The sequence below is a fragment of the Hippocampus comes genome, unplaced genomic scaffold (genome assembly GCF_001891065.2).
Source record: "Hippocampus comes isolate QL1 unplaced genomic scaffold, H_comes_QL1_v1.1 scaffold68, whole genome shotgun sequence".
In the NCBI taxonomy this organism is placed as follows: Eukaryota; Metazoa; Chordata; class Actinopteri; order Syngnathiformes; family Syngnathidae; genus Hippocampus; species Hippocampus comes.
In genome coordinates this window covers 6,952,235-6,973,295 of record NW_017805625.1, presented here as the reverse complement: position 1 = coordinate 6,973,295, position 21,061 = coordinate 6,952,235, and the positions used below count along the sequence as shown (strand labels likewise).

At 41.1% G+C, this 21,061-nt stretch overlaps 1 protein-coding gene across 3 annotated transcripts in view; it reads left to right on the top strand.

Annotated features, from left to right (window-relative positions):
• atp2b2 (ATPase plasma membrane Ca2+ transporting 2) overlaps positions 1-21,061 on the top strand; it is a 74,114-nt gene extending 53,053 nt beyond the window's left edge. For 2 of the 3 annotated variants that reach the window (XM_019881153.1, XM_019881150.1), the window contains 13 exons: positions 1,726-1,967; positions 3,116-3,350; positions 7,312-7,491; positions 7,564-7,651; positions 8,592-8,698; positions 9,707-9,898; positions 10,534-10,747; positions 11,786-11,997; positions 12,102-12,209; positions 12,575-12,757; positions 14,273-14,465; positions 15,783-15,832; positions 20,953-21,025. In XM_019881153.1, coding sequence (XP_019736712.1) covers positions 1,726-1,967; positions 3,116-3,350; positions 7,312-7,491; positions 7,564-7,651; positions 8,592-8,698; positions 9,707-9,898; positions 10,534-10,747; positions 11,786-11,997; positions 12,102-12,209; positions 12,575-12,757; positions 14,273-14,465; positions 15,783-15,790 — 1,962 coding nt within the window. In that variant the 3' untranslated portion in view covers positions 15,791-15,832; positions 20,953-21,025. Of the gene's footprint in view, positions 1-1,725; positions 1,968-3,115; positions 3,351-7,311; positions 7,492-7,563; positions 7,652-8,591; positions 8,699-9,706; positions 9,899-10,533; positions 10,748-11,785; positions 11,998-12,101; positions 12,210-12,574; positions 12,758-14,272; positions 14,466-15,782; positions 15,833-20,952 lie in introns of all 3 variants that reach the window. The other variant, XM_019881151.1, reaches the window with a different exon arrangement.

Below are 21,061 nucleotides of genomic sequence, written 5' to 3'. Positions count from 1 at the left end.
TTTAAAAAAAAAAAAAAAAAAAGGGGGGTCTTTTTTTTCATAGTTGAGGTATAGCTCCGCCTACCATCTAGCTATTCTTCCTCCATAGCTAGCGTTAAAGGTTCTCTCTCCCTCTTGTTCACCCCTTGAACAGGCACAACATTGGAATTACAGCATTGCGGAAAGTCTAGTGTGATTAAAGGCTTCTTTGTGCTTTATTTGTCTGTAATTAATTAACTGTCTGTGATTAAAATTAATTTCAGCCTTAATTCATCGTTACTGGCCTTCAGCTGAATTGGGCTGCTGGAATAAAATCCACAAAGATAACTGGACCTCGGCATCGAGAAAAGAGCGAGTCGCCTCCAGAAAGAGCATCGCAATATTTAGACTTAGCGGGAAGAAAAAATAATGAATGTTGATTTATTTCGCCGCGGCCATATTTACATGGCTGTCTCCCAACAGCTGCCACCAGCCAAAGAACTCCAGCTGAGGGGGGGAATAAAATCATGTCAAGTGTTAGTAGTTATTAAAAATCCAATCACTTTTGTCCCCAATCTGATTCATGTTTAGTCGTGTGGCAATGTAAGCAAGTGTGTGGTTAAAAAAAAACAAAACAAAACAAATGAAGGCTGTCTCCTAAATGGTCAATAATGACATCAGTGAGACGCTTCTCATGTCTTTGGCTAATGAACGGGTAGAACAATTGTCCTCATCCATACCGACTGCTGCGTGGAACAGGGATAGGGCGAAAGAGAAGAAGGTTAAGGTTGGATTTAAAACTTTATACTGTATATGCAGTGTGTTCTCTAATTTAGCGGCCTTAAGTTCTTGTCTTCTGTTTATTGCCTTTTTTCCAAATTACTAATTATACTTCCTCAATGTCACTTTGTTTTTGCCAAGCCAGCTAGCATTGCTTGATGATTTTTTTGTTTGTTTTGTTTCTGTCAGCCTGTAGCCTTTGATTTTTGACTCTCCTCTTAATGTTGCTGGAGAAAAAAAAATCACACTTTTTAAAGTTTAAAAGTAATAGAATTTTTTAAAATGGTTTAAAAAAAAAGTCGCCTGGCATTGCTGTTTTCTTTTTCTCACTTTATATTACATACTGTACATAAAACATGGTGCGAGAAGTGTCATTTATACATTTTCTCCCCCCCAATCTATGATGCAATACATTGACCTTTTATTTCAAGGATTTTCCAGTCTTCCAAAACCAATTTATTTCTTTAGTTTTTTCTGTTTTAACACATGCAGCGGGTCTCATTGACCCTTGAGCATTTTTGGCGCACCAAAGAAACAGAGGAGGATTAAAAGCAGGGCTTGATGATAAATGAGTGCGAATGACAGCGTCGCTCGCTATCCTAATGTGATCTCAAGATGAGCAAATGTGTGAAGCGGCTTGCTTTAAAACGAAAGTCAAGTGTGTGCGATGTTGACGTTAATGAGATTTGTGCTTCGGCGCCGGCTGAAAGGGAACATCTATTACGAAAAAAAAAAAAAAAGACAGGCTGTGTTGCTTATGAATTTCTTTATTTGTATCAGCTATTCTTTTTTAGCCATTTGGAGATTAATGTGAGGTTTGAGACAGTAAATGATGTTCACATAAATCAACATGGCTTTGGTGTGATAATAGAGAAGCTCTACTTCCTGATCAAGATGATAGGGAGGAAAAAAAAAGAAAAAAAGCAGGCGCATTTGATTTTATCTCAGAACGCAAACACTCAAAAGCTCTCCTCTGCGTCTCCGCAGCCCCCGGATAAGGAAGGCGGTCTGCCGAAACAGGTTGGCAACAAGACCGAGTGCGGCCTTCTGGGATTGGTGCTGGACCTGAAGCGAGATTACCAGCCGATCAGGAACCAGATCCCCGAGGAGAAACTATACAAAGTGTACACCTTCAACTCGGTGCGGAAGTCCATGAGCACTGTCGTCAAACTGCCCGACGGGAGTTTCCGCATGTACAGCAAGGGAGCGTCCGAGATTGTCCTCAAAAAGTAAGATTATTTACTCAACTGCAGATGGGGATGAGGGTTGCTCATATTGGGCACCTGCGGGATTCTCACAAGTCTGTCCGCAGTGGTCATCATTTAGCACAGTTTATATGAACCCGTTTTTGAGATACAATAACTACTTGTCCTGACTCTGAAACGAGATATTTGGTGGAGGCATTTATTTTATGACCAATTGAGGTACACTGATATTAGAGAGTTTACCAAATACAGTGGTACCTCTACTTACAAACATCTCTTCATACAAAATTTTCAAGTTACGAAATGCCTCAGCAGGAAAATATTGCCTCTTGTTACGAAAGAAATTTCAAGATACGAAAGGTAAAAATACAATCTGGGTTGCTACTCGCAGCTCTGAGTTTCCTGAACGCAACATACTTATAGCTGCTCTGTCATTGGCTATTACCGAGCATCGTCCTGGCATCCCATTGGCTAAGAGTGACCTCTACCGGATGTGTCCATGCGTGTCGATAGATATTGGCTATGCAGCGGCCTCGTCACTCACCCCTCGGACTATGAGGCGTCCCGATAGTTTTACATAAATATGAATCACCCAGAAAAATTGTTCACCATTTGGTCAATCGCTCACTATGCTGATGTTTGCCTTGGATATTTTCGAAGGATTGTTAAAAGCCGACAAAAGCAAACGTCCTTGGATCAGTTCCTTACAAGACGCCAAGCAAAAGACACTTCTGAGAGAGAACATGGACTAAAGAGGGCAAAAAACGATGAGGACGGAGTTAAATGTTCAATGGCTATCATTTTTATTCTTTGCTCTATTCTTTGTTTTTTACATGATGCACAACTCTCATTTATTATGCAATAATCTAATTGTAACATGTGTTTGTTACATATTTTGATGCATTTTTATGCTTCATAAAACATTTATGTCTGAATTTTGGGGGGGCTTGGAACGGATTAGGGCATTTACGGTACATGGAAAATGCATCTCTACTTACAAAATTTTCTAGTTGAGAAATTTCTTCCAGAACCAATTAATTTCATAGGTAGAGGTACCACTATACTGTCATTTATTTCTTGTACTTACTATGCCTGTACAAAATATTGTCTCATGTCTAACCGTGATTGATCGGCCTTGATGGATTTTCATCCTTCTCTCTTCTATCCCACAGATGCAACCACATCCTCAGCGAGGTGGGCGAGCCGCGGGTTTTCCGTCCGCGGGACAAGGACGAGATGGTGAAGAAGGTGATCGAGCCCATGGCCTGCGACGGCCTGAGGACCATCTGTGTGGCGTACCGCGATTTCCCCAGTGACCCCGAGCCTGACTGGGATGACGAAAACAACATCCTCAGCGACCTCACGGCTATTTGCGTCGTCGGGATCGAAGACCCCGTCAGGCCAGAGGTGGGTTGAGGTTGGGATGCGTTGGTGGCAAGATACTGGATTACTTTGTTGTTGTTGCTCTATTCCGGATGTTCTGCTCGGGGTGGTCTAAGGCAGTGTTTTTCCAACTTTTTTGAGCCAAGGCACACTTCTTTCATTGAAAAAATCTCGCAGCACACCACCAGCGGAAAAAGAGAAAAAAAAAAGCTTATTTTAACAATTAACGTGTTATATTGTTACTATAACCGTTTTTTAACATTGAAGAATGATGTTATAAAATCTTGAATTAGAATCAAATAAACACAAAGAAAAAAGTATTTCATAATCTTTCATATTTATTGTTTCACCGTTGTCCTGCATTCATGCGTCACAAATTCGCTTGTCGAAACACAAGGCTAGCTGTTGCTGCTCCCTAGCGGTATGGAGGGGTACTACATGATTACTTTGCCGGGCGATAGACCACACAGGCATACAAATTAGATATTTTCCCGCGGCACAGGGTTTGAAAAACACTGGTCTAAGGTAATGCTCACACTAAGCCGAGGGTTGGTAACTTAAATACGCAAGGAACCATTTTGGCTGTCTTCCACAGAAAATCAAAAGTGAGGAAAACACTGCTTGTAATTGTTCTTTTCATGGCTGCACCTAATGATTATTTGAATAATCGATTTAACTAAATGATATATTTCCTTGATCTGCCGGTCCACAAGTCTCGCCGTTTCCGTTTCACACTAGTTACTGTATTGGTGTATTTCAGTTACTATGGTTACGGTTCACTCGCAGCATCCTTTGACGCCGTTGACTCGCATCCTCCTTTGAAGCTGTTATCATCAGGGTTGCTTGGCTTCTCGGAAATAAAAAGGAATTATACAATACCGAAGAAAAAGATGAGCTGGGTGTACGGATGCGATGTTCTCAAGTCAGCTGCGAGAAAAGACGCGAAAAGATGTCACCACAAACATCAAGATGAGAAATCTTGCCCTTGTGCCTCGTTTGAAATGGATGCGCTGGACAATTGAGATTTTCCCAAGGACGTTCTTGTGGGGATTTTTAGACAGAGCATCTTTTTGATAATATTTGCAGCATTTTTGAGTGGTATTACACAACCGGGCACCGATCCACAAATGTCGAGAATTTTTGTGACCACTGAAACGTGGATGTTTTGCACCTTGAGAAGAAAATTGCTTTCATGTAACAGGGCAAATTTAGTTTAAGCACAATATTTCATTCAACTGTATGCCACTTAACACCGTTTATAACTTAAGGGTCAACCGTTTCCAGTTTGGTGCCGGTCTGGATCATCTGTTTTGCTCCGGCTCAGTCACTGGTTTATTTAGATGACGTTGTGTGACGCTGCTGAATGCTGAAGCTCGCTTACTTACCACAAAAAATTGGCTCCGCGCTGCCATCTGCTGGAAGAAAGTGGTAGCTTCACCTTTGCTTTTTGAAAAAAATCCTGAAAATCGATTCGGAACTTTGACATCGATTTATTGAATCTTAAAATTCCGATTTTTTTTTTTGTCTCCACACCCCTAATAGGAAACAAGTACCAGCGTCAGCCATCCAGATCAAAGCCTGTGCTCACATCAACCCCTCACAACCAAACAAAAACCCTTTGAAATGTTTCGTTACATCATCTTCTTCCAAACTCTTTTTCAAAGGTCTTAGAGCAATGCGTGATGCAACTAATGAAACAATGAGCTGACCAAGCAGTGGAATACGCAGAAATGAATCTGCTAGCATTTTTTTTTTCACAAAACAGTCTGACTGAAAATTATTTATCCCGGGGTAACAAGTTCATGTCTTAAAAAAAAAAAAATCCACACCTTCACTCTTGAGACAACAAAGTGCGAGAAAAGGCAGCAGTTTTACAGCACGCCTCAAAGTTCAACCGCAAGAGAAATAATAGATTTCTTCTCAAGCCATTTCCAACATTTTAAATTGGGTAATGATGTGTAGAACGAATAGACAATGTGAGGACAAAACCAACAGTGTCATATTGTGAAAAAAAATTGAAATTGACCATATTTGGATAAAAAAGGTTTCCTTTGGAGCATGGCGATGTAGCATTTATTTGGAGGGCTTTTTCTTGTCACTATACAATACAATCTGTCGCTCCATTGCCAAAATCTTGGCTGTGTCAGTACACCCTTCCTATTTTGATTGCGTGTCAAGGGCAAAACACAGTAAGACACTCATCGCTGTACTGTTGACAGTTTTAAAATGGTGATTAAGATTGTGCTGTCGTTCAAACAATGATGCTGAAATTCAGATTGCAAGTCATCCTTAATTTCTTTTTGTTGTGATCCGTGGTTTTTCTCGCCATTTGGAATCAGAGTTTCTCGTTTGAAGAAAGGCAAAACAAATAAAGCAAAAGTATGTGGAACATACCCAAGTGACTCGCGAGTCAAACATATGCATTGGTCCGCCTCTGTGTTTGTACATGTGTGGGTTTGGAGAGCGCGGCTCGCCCACACTGACCTTTGCCAGAGAAGAGGACATGCTGGCTTCTCGCGTGCATCACTCTCCATACATAATATCTCCCAGCGGATCCACCATGCTGTTCGACATCACATGATCACACACGGCCAGCGCAGAGCCCGCCGCACCAACTGCGTGCACTGCGTACTGTGCACAATGTTCTTGTATTTATGACAATGGCCAACCCCCGTGAGGAAAACCGGTTCGGATTATGTATGGATGGTTGTTGGTCTGTTACGTGAGGAGAATTTCCCCATGGGGGATCATCCAACTATAATAAACAAGAAATGCGTGGTGGGACTTCCACATTCGCATTTCAATAGACCTGTGTTTCCTGTGAAAATCTGAGAATATTGTTATGGACACCCCACAAAAAGGTACTAATTGCCAAAAGCAGGGAGGTTGTGGAAAATGTAAATGAAAACAGAATACAAGAATTTGCAAATCCTTTTGAACCTATGTTCAATTGAATACACGACATTTGATGTTCAAACTGAAAAATATTCTTCTTTTTTGGGGTGGTGGGGGGGCAACATTCACTCATTTTGAATTTGTTGCCTGCAACAAGTCCCATAAAAGCTGGGACACGGGCATGTTTACCACTGTGTTACATCACCCTTCCTTTTAAGAGCACTCAATAAGCATTTGGGAATAGTATTGTTGAAGCCTTGGCGGTGGAATTCTTTCCCATTCTTGCTTGATGTACAGCTTCAGTTGCTCGTCTGTCAGGGGTATCCTGTCGTATTTTGCGCTTTATAATGTGCCACACATCCTCAATGGGAGACAGGTCTGGACTGCTGGCATGTCAGTGTAAGTCTTGGTTTTGAACTGTGTGCTGATAACAATCTGAATAGTCCTTTTCCTCTCACGACATTCATGATTTCCAAAAACAATTTGAAATGTGGATTCGTCAGACCACAGCACACTTTTCCACTTTGGGATCAGTCCGTGTCAGATGAGCTGAGGCCCCGGGAAGCCGACGGCATTTCTGGGTGTTGTTTATGTATAGCTTTCTCGATGCATGGCAACATTCCTGAGCCCACGTGACAACATGAATGATGCCAGTTTTGTTTCGTTTTTTTAACATTCCTCCTCTTTCCCGATCTGTTGTTGTCCCATCCCAACTTTTTTGGAACATGTTGCAGACATCAAATTCAAAATAAGAGAATATTTGCAAAAGAATAATAACATTAATAAGTTTGAACAAGAAATATCTTGTCTTTGTAGCGTATTTGGTTGAATATAGCTTGAAAAGGATTTACAAATCATTATATCCTGTTTTTGCGAAAAATTTACACAGACATCTCAACTTCATTGGAATTGGGGTTTGTATTGCCAGTTTGCCACTACTAATATCACACACAGGGGCGATGTTGATTTTGGCCTATGATCACTACTGTTCAAGACACACATTAAATGTGACCGTATTCCAAACAAATTGTGACCTTACCGTGCATGTAAAAAAAAAATTTACATATCTGTTGCTTGTGCACTTCTGTAGGTGCCGGATGCCATTCAGAAGTGCCAGCGCGCGGGCATTACTGTGCGCATGGTAACCGGGGACAACATCAACACGGCAAGAGCCATTGCCATCAAGTGTGGCATCATCCATCCTGGAGAGGACTTCCTCTGCATCGACGGCAAAGAGTTCAACAGGAGGATCCGCAATGAAAAAGGGGAGGTACGCTGTTGTCTGAGCATGATCGAGTTGACCCTGAGAAAACAAGACATCACCCTCTGCTCTTGTGTTCAGGTGGAGCAGGAGCGTATTGATAAGGTTTGGCCTAAATTGCGCGTCCTGGCCAGATCCTCCCCGACTGACAAACACACACTAGTTAAAGGTAACTATGCATTTGTCTTGGTCGCATCACTTGTTGCTGGACGGAATTCACGGGCTGGGTGCGAATAAGGGACAAATGCAGCAGCCATGTCCACCATGCTTTTTCTTGGCACAATTAGAAAAATACACGCTGAAAAAAAAGCTTGTTCATTTTGCTCTTCAGTGATTTTAAAACAGAGTTACAGTCAATAAAAATAAAACAGCACACTGAAGTCATTCCCACCATGCTTTTTTTTCCCCCACTGGCACAGAAATGACAATCAAAAACTAGCCAAGTTCATTTATACTCATAAATTTTCATTGCTCTGCATTAATTATAAAATAACTCTAAAGTCAAATAAAACATTTGCCGTCGTGCTGACCATGCTGTTTCATTGGCATATAATACAGCACTATTTAACGTTATGAGTTCATTAATACCATGCTGACTTTATTCTTGTAATAGTACAGCTTTTTTCACTAAAATAAGACTTTTTCCCCCCTAAAAATACATGACTTTATTCTATCTACATATTATATATATATATATATATATATACCTGTGATGTTACAGTTTTTTTAATGACAACAAAAATATTTAAAATCTGACTTTATCCTCAAAATATCTGATTTCAACATTTTTATAATCCAAATTTTTCTGGGGAAAAAAAGACTATTATTAAAAAAAATAACACAAAAAAAAAAATCCCACTTTTCAGATTCAGAGCCAACAAACATTTATATTCATACATTTTTACTGCTTTGTCTTAATTTTAAAACAAAACAAACAAAAAAAAAAAACACGAGCATCATCATACTGTTTCCTTGTCACAGGAATTACTACCAAAACCAGCACTATTTATGAGAATTATTTCGCTTGTGAGTTTTCACTGCAAAACACGTATTTTAATCAAACATAGGGGGATAAATTGCAAACAAACATGTTGCTTTGTCTGTGCCAGGCATTATTGACAGCACCATGGTGGAACAGAGGCAGGTGGTGGCGGTGACAGGCGACGGGACCAACGATGGGCCCGCCCTGAAGAAGGCTGATGTCGGCTTTGCCATGGTAACCACAACTATTCACCTCCAAGAGATAGATCTCACTCCACATCTGCAGATGTTTCGTCTTCACCTCTGCGGAATGCGGGGTTGCGGTTGTAAAGATCACGAGCTCCCCCTGGTGGAGGACAGTGGGACATACATACCGTCACTGCAGCAGATTGCCGAACTATCGTGTCTGTGGCATAATCCGTTTTGTCTGAGTGACACCGTGAAGAGTTGAACCGATTCTGCTCTCATTTAGCTCGTGTACAGTGTTATGGACAATAAAGCGTCACTCAGTTGAGCAATGACCCACTTTTTCCTCCACATGTATGAAGTCACCACAAATGCTCACAAATCAGGTGTGTGCACACTTTTCCTCAGCGGGTCGCATACAGGAAATATGGGAAAGATGCAAGACCCACTTGGGCATTTTTGTATTGTTTTTATAAAGCTGTATTTATTTGGAAAAACTGCTTTATCACAGTTTTCAGTTGAGGTGAAACAGCTCTGTTTCTGTTGTAAAATGGCAATCTTTAAATCAATGTTAAATGTGATTTGTTGACAAATCGGACCGCGACACGATGCAGTTTGTTTACCATTTGCAAAAAAAAAAAAAAAAAAAAGTGACTGCAGTTTACTGATTGACTTAGCAGTCGTTGTGAAACTCATCTTCATCTTTGTCTGCATGACTGTATAATGCTGCCCCCGGTGGCCAAATTGCACACACCAGAAGATGAAGCAGAATGAATGCTAAAATGTCTATTTAATATCCTACATTTAATTGTGTTATAACTATGGTATATGTTTTTTAAGTACAATATTATATTTTGCTATATTCCTTCTTTAAAAAACACATTAAAATATTTTCTTGTTTTTTTTTTTTTTTTTGGGGGGGGCTGCTGAAACTATTTACTTTTATTATCTGCGAAGCACTAAAAAAAATGGAAGACGGGATACAATTGGTTAGTAGTTTGGACATCTCTATGATGAATGTAAATGTTCAAACGTTATTCCCACGCTCCTTCCAAAGGGCATCGCCGGTACTGACGTGGCCAAGGAGGCGTCCGACATCATCCTGACCGACGACAACTTCAGCAGCATCGTCAAGGCGGTGATGTGGGGCCGCAACGTCTACGACAGCATCTCCAAGTTCCTCCAGTTTCAACTGACGGTCAACGTGGTCGCCGTCATCGTAGCGTTCACGGGCGCCTGCATCACACAGGTACGAACGGATGAGCCGAGATGAAGTCAGGCGCACTTGTCTTGCATGATGATGTAGCTGAATAAGACCTCTCACTATGTCGTAGTCAAAATCAAAATTTTCTCATCAAAAAAAAATAAAACTTCTTGTGGGATGACTTTTTCTCCTCCAAACTCCAAACAATATACTTTATTATCCATAAGGTTGTGACAAATATTTGACTAAGAATCAGTGTGTTATAACTTTATTTTTCTTTCAAATATACATTTCATTTTCACAGATGCAGCATCAGTTCTAAAACGTATGATTTTGTGTCTGCATTATTGTGACTTGTGAAAAATTGATCCTCTTTTCACCACTCAGCTTTCACTAAAAAACGCAATCCTTTAATCCTCAAAAAATAAACTTGTTACAAGATTATGAATTTCTTTCCTCCAAAATATCAAATTTTATTTTCATAAGAATCACTTAATAAATGCAAATATGTATCACAGGCTGCTCCATAAGCTCAAATAATAACGTCTAGACTTGGTGAAGCGGCATAAAAATAACCCTTAAAAAAAAAAATGTTTTTAAAAACGCGACAGCATGATGATAAGGCAGCCCGTGTGAATATTTTTGTGTCGGTGGTTTTAAGTGCATGTTGCGCTACTCAGGACTCCCCGCTGAAAGCCGTGCAGATGCTTTGGGTCAACCTGATCATGGACACGTTCGCCTCGCTGGCCCTGGCCACCGAGCCGCCCACAGAGGCCCTGCTCAGGAGGAAGCCGTACGGACGCAACAAGCCGCTCATCTCCAGCACCATGACCAAGAACATTCTGGGACACGGCGTCTATCAGCTCATCATCATCTTTCTCCTCCTCTTCATCGGTATGGACTTGAGCCCTTTTCACTCTGCGCTTAGCAGCGTAGCATTGACGAGCACATTCATTGTATAAGTGGAGTGTTGCTGCGCGGTGCGGCTAGAGGATGTCTACGGTGGCGCCATGATGTCAAACAAGCCCTTCCATTAGGACACAGGTGTCAAAGTCAAAGCCCGGGGGCCAGATCTGGCCCGCCACATCCATAATTACAATGTGGCCCACGACAAAAATGAGTTTGACACCCTTGCATTAGGAGAAGAGCTGGCACAGTGATTTTGTGCTATTTTGGCTGACTTTTTTTTTTTTGCGACTAACGGCATGAGAATAATGGAGGAAGCCTAATAAATGCGGTGTCTCCGTGTCCCATAATTTGGGACACACAAGAGATGACATTGTGTGCTATGTTTAAGACACTGCTCCCTGCCCAGCCTACCTCAACGCGGTTTCGGTGAAAGTGTAGCTTACCATGTTTCCACTGAGCCATAAGTGAAGGATTTTTTTTATCCTGCTGCTCGAATCCTTCTCCTTAAAATGAGCAAAGCCGGGGGCTTTATTTGGCAACAATGAAAGCCATTTTGTCCAGGTGCCGTCTAAACCAGCGACAAAAGTCTCAGTGCACCGCCGCTCGATCTTTCACACTGACTGACAGCCGTGTGAAATGGGCTCATTGCCGCGTTGCAACATACAATTAAGTTCCAAACATAGCAGTGTGTTCGGAAAGCAAGGAAGACAGTGAGAAAAAGGTCCACTGCTCCGATACTAAGATTGCGTTTTTGCATGGGCCAGTGGCTGATGGACAGATGTGATTTTCAGAAACGGTGCTCATACAACTAAATCTTAGCTCGGTGATTCGTTTGGAAAACCAAGTGTTTGACGTTCTTGTAAAGTGAAAATAAAGATGTCTTCTAAATTTTACATACTAGAGAGAACAGTGCTGTTAACAACCCCGCTAAAAGGGAATATTGATACACTGTGTAAGATAAGGTGGTCTCATATATTTGTTTGCATATAGTAACATGACTTCACAGTTTATTCTCCTCCACAGGTGAGCAGATTTTCGACATTGACAGCGGCCGCAACGCCCCCCTCCACGCGCCCCCCTCGGAGCACTACACCATCATCTTCAACACCTTCGTCATGATGCAGCTCTTTAATGAAATCAACGCCCGCAAGATACACGGCGAGCGCAACGTCTTCGAGGGCATCTTTAGGAACCCCATCTTCTGCTCTATCGTTTTTGGCACCTTCGCTGTGCAGGTCAAAAAAGTTTTTGGACAACATGAATTGTACTTAAAGTGGACTCATACTAAATGTGTTCTTTTGTGTCCTTGTTATTTTGATTTCTGCTTGCGTCTGTTTAGATAATAATTGTGCAGTTTGGAGGGAAGCCGTTCAGCTGTCAGCCTCTGGACCTGGAGAAGTGGATGTGGTGCGTTTTCCTCGGCTTGGGGGAGCTCGTGTGGGGGCAGGTAATGAACGAACCCGTCACAATTTCTACGCATCACTTCTGAGCGCGCCGTTCCATAACAGAGCTCATCTCTAATATTTAGCGCACATTGGATCGAGCTGCTGGAAAAAAAAAGCGACTTAATTCTTGGAAAGAATAAGATGCTGATGGAATTCCAACTTTAATACTGATATACAGTAATAATCTAGGGGGGGTCTTCATTCAGAAGAAAATATGTCATTCCTCTTATCTGAGTATGTTTTTATCTTGAATTTTTTTTTTTTAAACTGTGGAAGTAATATATCAACCGCATCACGTTTATAAATTGCATTTCCACACTCACTCGTACGTACACAATGTAAACCTCCCCCTCTCTGCGGGTCTCAGGTGATCGCCACAATACCCAACAGCAAGCTGCGCTTCCTGCGGCGGGCCGGCCAGCTCAGCCAAAAGGACGAACTCCCCGAGGAGGATGTAAACGAGGAGAACGAGGAGATCGACCACGCGGAGAGAGAGCTGAGGAGAGGCCAGATCCTCTGGTTCAGGGGACTCAACCGCATTCAGACTCAGGTGGGGCGCTCACTCGTAGTTTTAAGCTACGTGACGTCACCTGCAAAGTCGAAATCACGCTCAATGTTTGTGACGCCGTAACGGAAAATGTTTGCTCTCAAGATGAGTTAAGTTCACAGAGGCGTGGCTCTCACTCGGGGTTTGGAGGTGATGGGCCTGGTGGAACCCCCCCCCCCCCACCCCCAAGAAGATGGTCCTTGGACCCTGAGCTCTGCAGACCTGATCACTGTGATATTCAAGACAGTCTGATTGTTGTGTACTCAGTGGTTTCATCTCACTCTGTGTGTCGCTGATGGTCCAGGCTGAAGCTATCACATCGGAATGGTAACACGGGTCGATGTCCGACAGGGCTTCATAAAGACAATTACCAAAAAAAAAAAAGCGGTCAAAATGTACACGTGTATCCACATATTTAATTAATTGAATTGCTCATTGTTTTTTTTTTTCCTTTTTTGCAAATTATAATTACAGTTTGGTAAGGAAGTCTGTCAGTATGAAGCGTTTAACACTAACATGAAAGTCAATGTGTGACATTAAAAAAAATAATGATATAATTACAAAAAATTAAAAATCACAGTATGGTCAAACCATGCACGAAGGTGAAATTTAAACAGAAACACAAGCCACAGAGAAGCAGAAGAATATATGCCCACAAAGGTTGACTTTTTGGACTAAAATCCCAACTGTACACTTTTTATAGGTTCCAACTTAAAAAAAAAAAAAAAAACATTTAAAAGGCACTTTTTATTGATCCCAAATTTGTTTTCCCTAATTATTTAATTGAATACTTTTGGAGCAGTGTTCCATTCTTCCATTTGCTACAGTTCAGGGGCACGGGGTACTGAACTGTATGTCAGCCAACTTCGGGCGAAAGGCGGACTACACCCTGAACTGGTCGCTGTCAATCGCAGGGCATAAGTAGAAACAAACAAACAATCACACTTTTACTGAGTGAGCACACGCTGCCTACACACAAATCAGGCAAGTGTGCCACAACAAAACGAATCAAAACATTTTTTTTTAATTATTACATGAATGTAACAATTTATTATGTTTGAAACATGTTACCTCCAATACTAATAGGATAATATATAATAATGATAAATGATAGTGAATCAAATGAAATGAAATCGGTAGTGACGCCTTACATTACATGACGCTAACTGTCTTGTGTTTGTAGCATCCTATAGCCTTTCAGTTTAGGTTCCTTAAATTGGTTATATATAAAAAAAAAACAACAACTAAATAATAAAAGTTTCTGGTTGATAAATCAAATCCTTATAGATGCCGTAATTATTACAAATGTATATTCGCATTAGAGGTCAGGCAGGGAATCTCCCTTTTCAACGAGAGTGGCCAGAAAAGCATTTTGCCGAGGTGATGCAACACCTTGACCTTCAGCCTGGTCTCGCCCCACAATCGGGACATGTTGTGCTATGTTGTGGTCACTGGACTCGCCGTGCTCACCCCGAGCCGCCATTTGTCCTCTCCTGTCCCGCTCTTTCCTCCCCGCAGATCGAAGTAGTCAACACCTTCAAGAGCGGCACCTCCTTTCAGGGGGCGGGAGCTCTGAGACGCCAATCGTCCACCACCAGCCAGAACCAGGATGTAACCAATGTTTCTAGTCCTAGTCATGTGTCCTTGTCCAATGCCCTTTCCTCTCCTACAAGCGCTGCTGCTGCTGCTGCTGCTGCTCCGTCTACTGGCCGTGAGTCAGAACTCTGTCAGTCTGCTTGTTTGTCTGCTCGCCTTCAGGGATGTCAGCCCCCTTTTTCTTTGCTAAAATCTGAGCGGAGCCTCCAGGGTTGAACACGTACAAACAAAGTGCTAGATTTCTATCAATCATTGAGCGGATTGTAGCCAAAATCGATGTAGAAGCGATGATTGATGAAGGGCAGAATGCCAGCACTCTGCTGTTGAGCTAATAAACGAAAGCAGCCGAGGTTGATGAGGTCATTTGTACTGCTAAATTTACAGGGCCAAAAATAGCTAGCTACTGCGTCAATCCAAGTTGGACTCACTCAACGAGGGAATGTAGGTTTTGCTTCTGGGGATGGGCCACTGGGGAGGAGGAGGAAGAAAGACTGATGAGCTCGATGGCTGTTGAGGGGAGGCAGTTGGAACGCTTTAGAGACCACACAGCAGGATGTCGGTCTCTCGATTATAAAGCCAAAGCTCGGCCTGATGAAGGTCAATATCCGTTAGAGAGTTGCAGGCTATCAAATTTCTTGCCTGCATTTGAACTGAGTGGTCTCTGTTCTGTACAATTTGGAGGAGGGGGGCTGGGGGGGATATTGTACATTGTGAACTAGGGATGTCCCGATCACATTTTTTATTTGCACCTGAGTACCAGTCACCTGATTTTGAGGATGTGCCATTACAAGGTCCCTGTCCGATTCCTTGGCAATGTATTGAAGGGGAAGTAAAGTCAAAAATGTTCTTGACAATAATAATTATGTATTGCTGCTCAGATGAGTGTCCGTAACAGAAATCTTACATCGGAGTGGATGTTTAAAAAAAAAAAAAAAACACTTACAAGTTTGGCTCTTCTACCCGTTGTTCTGAACATTGCTGGTAGCCCACATTGTGATATGTTGTCCAATATAGAACACTGATAATCCAGATTTGGTAATTTTCCAAATCCCGATTTTTTCGATGCAGATTACATTTGTTGAACAACTGGCCCAAAAACATGAACTCTGTCAATTTTTCAAAGGTCCAGTAATTTTGCTGTATTTTAGTTGTACCATTCTCTTTACCCTTGTATGGCAGATAAAATTGTTTTACAATGAAATAATTTCAGTCTTCCACTTTGGAGGTTCCACTCTATGAATCCCTTGAAACCAATCAGAGAGCTTTTGAGAGGGGTTGGAGTCTCTGAAGCGTTCTCTTTAATTTTCTGCCTCGTTTCTGCTTTTTTGTTTGCGTATTTCTGTCTTGTTGCTATTCACGCTGGATTTCAAATCTCCTCCCATGCTCGGGTGTAATGTCCTCTCATTGGTCGATGTGTTGTCTGTTTCCTCAGAGTGCTAGGAGCGCGGGACTAAGGGTGATACCCACGGCGTGACATTTCAGGTTGTGAGTTTGTCTCCCTCTGCTCATATTCCCGTAAAACCAACAATCCCCCCCCCACCACCACTCGACCGCTAACCTTCACCACCAGCATCCGACCCGTTTGACGCTAACTCAAACTAATTCCACCGATGGTAAACATTCAAATATGAGCCGCAGAGGTTTGCTTCATTTTAGGATTTTGGTCTTATTTCACTCTCAATAGGTGGCAAAAAAAAAAAAAATAATGCTAGCATGCTAAAAATGTTAGCTTTGAGATGATTCTTTTCCGATGGTACCGGTTTAAGGAACAACGGAGTGTTGTTCTGTTTCATTGTATTTGGTGGCAGGAATCCTGACTTTTGTCAATAGGTGACATTAAAAAAAGAAGAAAAAAAAAGATTGCTAATATGCTAAAAGCATTAGCACTATACTGATTGATCCAAACTTGGAGATGGTTTACTTTATGATACTCGACTAACTAAAATGTCTTCCTTTGTCATACATTGATTTACCGGTAGTCTTATTCTTATTTTCTCAATTTTAGAGTAAATGTGAAGCGACCATAAAATGTATTCATCCCCGTCCTGTTGCTTCATCTTGTCGTGTAATTGAGTGTCATGTCGCCATGGTTACAGACACATACAGGACATCGTCGGCAGCCACAGCGACAATTGGCAATTTCAACCTCCTGCTGTTTTGGAACACTCCATCGATTATGTGTCAACACATTCTGTCACATGACTTCATATTCTCAATAAACGCGCGTGCTATTTATTAGGTAGGATCCAAAACTTGACTGATTGGCATTATTTACATTTATTTATTACACTTACAACCACAGAATATAGCTTTCACTGTTCAACGCTTTCATTAGCTTAACAAATATTTTTGAATCGTAAAAAAAGTGTGCAAAATTATAAAATTGTGACAGGTATTTATAAAATATATTTCCAAAATCTAAAATCACTGTAAGATTTGTAATTATTTTAAATAATCCAAACCTGATACACATTTTTTAATGTATACTTTTATTCAACACTTTTGGATATAATCATTTAGGACTTGCATGAGTGTAAAATGTACACTGTAATAAACATTTTAAATGTATAAACACAAAAAACTGCTTGTCCATTAAATTGAGTTATTAATGTATTACTGCACTATCTTTAATATTATACAGTATCTTATTTAAAAACTGAACAGAAATATTGAAGGAAAGTAATCTGCAATTAAAATTCAAACATTAAAAAAAAAAAAGGAATCATTTTATATCATTAAACCATCCATCATTAAATGGCCTCAATAGACTGATTAAATATCTAATGCTCTTACTTGAATGTTTACCAATCCATGCATGGCGTTGAGGCCACCAGACCTGATATAATAAAACAAAAAAAATATTATATGAACTATTCTTCCCATCCATGTGTTTTGTGTCAACTTTTGATACTCGTTGTCTCGTTGCATGTCGGTTGCGTTGACTTCCTGTTGTCGTCAAGCCTACGTGACGGCGTTTGCTCATTGTCTCACAACACGCGTGTGCTGTCTTGTGTTGTTGTGAGTCGTCTACTCCCGCACTGCTTGTTTATGTGCGCAAACCATCCCCGCCTTCCTCTTGTTTGGGACCACCCTGTGCTCTATTTGTGTGTCCCACGCCGAGAGTGTGGATGCTGAGCCGGCGGAGTTGGCTCTGGTACTTTTTGTTTGTTTGTTTGTTTGTTTGTTTGTTTGTTTGTTTGTTTGTTTGTTTGTTTTTAGAGCGCCTGATTGGATGGCTGAGATCTAACCTCCTTCCTCCTTACTGACCTTGTCCACCAGAGTTCCTCCGACTTGCATGTGATATTCTCCTAAATTGTATCCCACCGGTGTCAGACTATGGATTCATAGTCGCCCCCCTCCGCTGCTGCCGCAGAGATTTCACTGTGCTTCATTTGAACAATCGATGGCATTCGTGGACAATACAGGCGGCGCTAGAAAGCATAACATTGTATATTATGGGTTATGTGATGTCATAATGCTCACTTTTGATTGGCACTGTCGGATAATTAATGTAGCGTAACAGTATGTTTTGGGCGGCGGGGCTTTATCGGTTGGAAGAGGAGATGATATTTTGATGCTGATCTCAATCTGTAGAATCAGATGTGCAGTGAATATAAAAGACGTTCAGGCTGTGGCTTGTGCTGTAAAATATATGACGACGTGTCAGGAAAAACTTTCGACAATAGCCGAACTTTATTTGGGATAATCAGAGGCGTTGCAGATGGTGGCAAGTGTGTGCCATTTAATGTGTTATGAGTCTGAATATGTATCAGTCATAAACACAGCCACATCCCCACTTATAAGAGGCTGTGGACAGTTTTTTTATTCCCCTTTTTGGGGTAAATTGAGTCAAATGCATGTGAAACATCTGTCAGTGAGATGCAATCATAACCATGCTTAATATTTTAAAAATGAATACAGTGTCAATCAAAACTAAACATTCTTATCTTTGTAAAAACAATACTATAATACATCATTAGATTGTGCAGATAAGTCAGCGCAGGGCTAAGAAGAAGCCAAATCATGTTTTATGTTGAAAACTGAACGGTGCCCGGTGGGATACAACGTAGTGGTCGATGACCATGCGTTTCTTAATTTTGTGTTTCTTTTCTTTTTTTTTTCTTTTTTTTTTGGGGTGTGTTTTATTTCTGTGAGCATTGTGTTGATTAACGTGGCTTGTTTCTAGGTATACAGCACATTGGACTAAAAGCGTATACTTATAACAGGCATTTGTGTAGCTTTGTTTTTGTTTTTGTTTTCCTTTTTTTTTTTTTTTTTTTTTGTGATTGTTTTGTTCCTCACAGTTTTCCTTTAGTGCACGACCCCAACCTGAGTGAAGTGTATAGTAACGTTGTGAAAGCACAGCGAAGACGTCATCCACTCACCCCGACTCCCTATTAACAAGCTCCAATGGAGGAAGTGGACGTGATGTCACAAAGGATGAGCCGCCATGTTGGTTTTGGGAAAACAAAGGGGCTTTGGGCAATTTCACGATTTTTAAAATGGCAGCTCTCAAAATGCCAGAAGGTTTCAATTTAAATACTTGTTCAGCAAACCAACTCAATACTTGGAGGAAATTTGGCAAAATATCGGGGAATCTTTTTTTTTTTTTTTTTTTTTTGCAGGAAACTAGCATTTAAGATATTCATATAAGATAGCTCAAGTTGGCGCCAAAAGAGCCTCACACAGAGTATTTTGTTGAATATAAACTGTCATCATCTTTTAAATGTGACAGGCGATTAAAAATATGTAATTGAAAATACTGTACTACTTTTACCACTATATCATTTATGGGTATATACTGTGGAACCTCGGCTTACGAATATAATTTGTTCCGAGACACTGTTTAACAACGAAAATGTTCGTAATCTAATGTCAAGTTTCCAATTGAAATAAATGGAAATGCAATAATCCATTCCAGTCGCAGACTGAAGTTACAGTTACCTTATTTTCATCAGTGTGTGGTTCAAATATGAATACTGTACAATATAGAAATACTGTCAAGGAGACTCAATGGCAGTTTCATCTCTCTCGATGCGTTTAAACACTTGCTACCTGGCCTATCAGTGGCTGCTAGTCAGTGGAAGGCTCAAGACAGTTTTTTTTTTTTTTTTTTTTTGTCTTTGTGTGCACCTATTTTAAGCCTATTTGGTTTTGGGAAAAGTGCTGTACAGATTTGAGTGACAGGAAAATTTAATGACTCTTTTTAATAGTAATTGGGCTTCCTAATGCTTGCACTTTTCATCAGGAGCCATTCTTAGGGTTATTGACAAGCAGAAAAAAAAACAAAGGGTGTGTTCGGTAAGGCTCTGCGAGCGTGCGCAGGTTGACTCCGACTATTTTGAAACTCGGCGCGTTGTTGAAATGTTCCATTTGGTTATTCATAGTGCACCAAAAACGGAGTGGCGGTGAGCGCACTAGGTGCTCCAACGACGGACACGGTGTGCCAATGTGTCAGGTAGTACAGATGGAAGCAGTTCAAGCAGGAACTGATCAGTTTCGAACATGAGCTGCTTTTGGAAATTAACGAGAGGGAGTGTGCTTTGCCTATCTCAGGGGTGTCAAACTCATTTTTGGCGCGGGCCACATTTTAGTTTCACTAGGAGGGCTGTTATGACTGAAACCATATAAGGAAGTCAAGAATAACTGTTGATTCAACTATTGTTACTATCATGAGGGGTTTGGTAACAAGAAAATGTTTCAAATATATCTCTTATTTATTACATATGAGAATTAACAAGTTTGGTAGACCTTTTAGAGAGGATGATGGAAGTTGACATGTTTGAGCTGCTTTCGCTGTCCTCATAAAATGATGTGGCGGGCCAGATCTGGCCCCCGGGCCTTGAGTTTGACACAGTGGCCTATCTGAACACATACTCCCAGAGTAGTACATGAGTGTCAGAGTGAATTTCTGCAGGTGCCCAGTACTGTACTTGCAATGTATGAGGCACAGGGGCAGTGATGTTTACACGGTGAAGAAAAAAAAAGCACAACTGAGCTTTCTGTGAATCAATCGCAAGACTATTCAGAAACCAAAAATAGTGTGTTAACCAAGGTCATTCTTCTTGGAAAATTTAGTGAGTAAACTGTACTGTGGTAAACCAGGACATTCATAAAATAACATTCCACTGAATGTAACATTGTACTTCATACTCATCTTAAAAAGTGCGTTACAAAAACTACAAAAATGAACTCTCCTAAGTTTAAAAAAAAAAGTTTTTGCACAGCTTGTTGTAACATTGTACTTCATACTCATCTTAAAAAGTGCATTACAAAAACTACAAAAATGAACTTTCCTAAGTTAAAGAAAAAAAAAGTTTTTGCACAGCTTGCTGCTTTCTAACAAGGAGCTGAAGGGCAGAATTCGCAACAAATGTTTGATCCATGAATAGACCACTTTGGTGGATTCAGCATCAAACTAACAGACCAACAGAGCTTCCCATGTTTTAGCCAACACCAATAAGGCAGCTCCATGTTAACATAAAGAGCCGGGATGTCCGACATCATCCATGAGAGGCTCCCTCCTTCCACGCCCCACCTCTTCCCAGCTATCTCGCCTCATCCTAATCCCAACATGTGCTCTTCTCCCTCCCACACGGCAGATACGCGTCGTGAACGCATTCCGCAGCTCCCTCTACGAAGGCCTGGAGAAGCCAGACTCCCGCACCTCCATCCACAACTTCATGACGCAGCCCGAGTTTAGGATAGAGG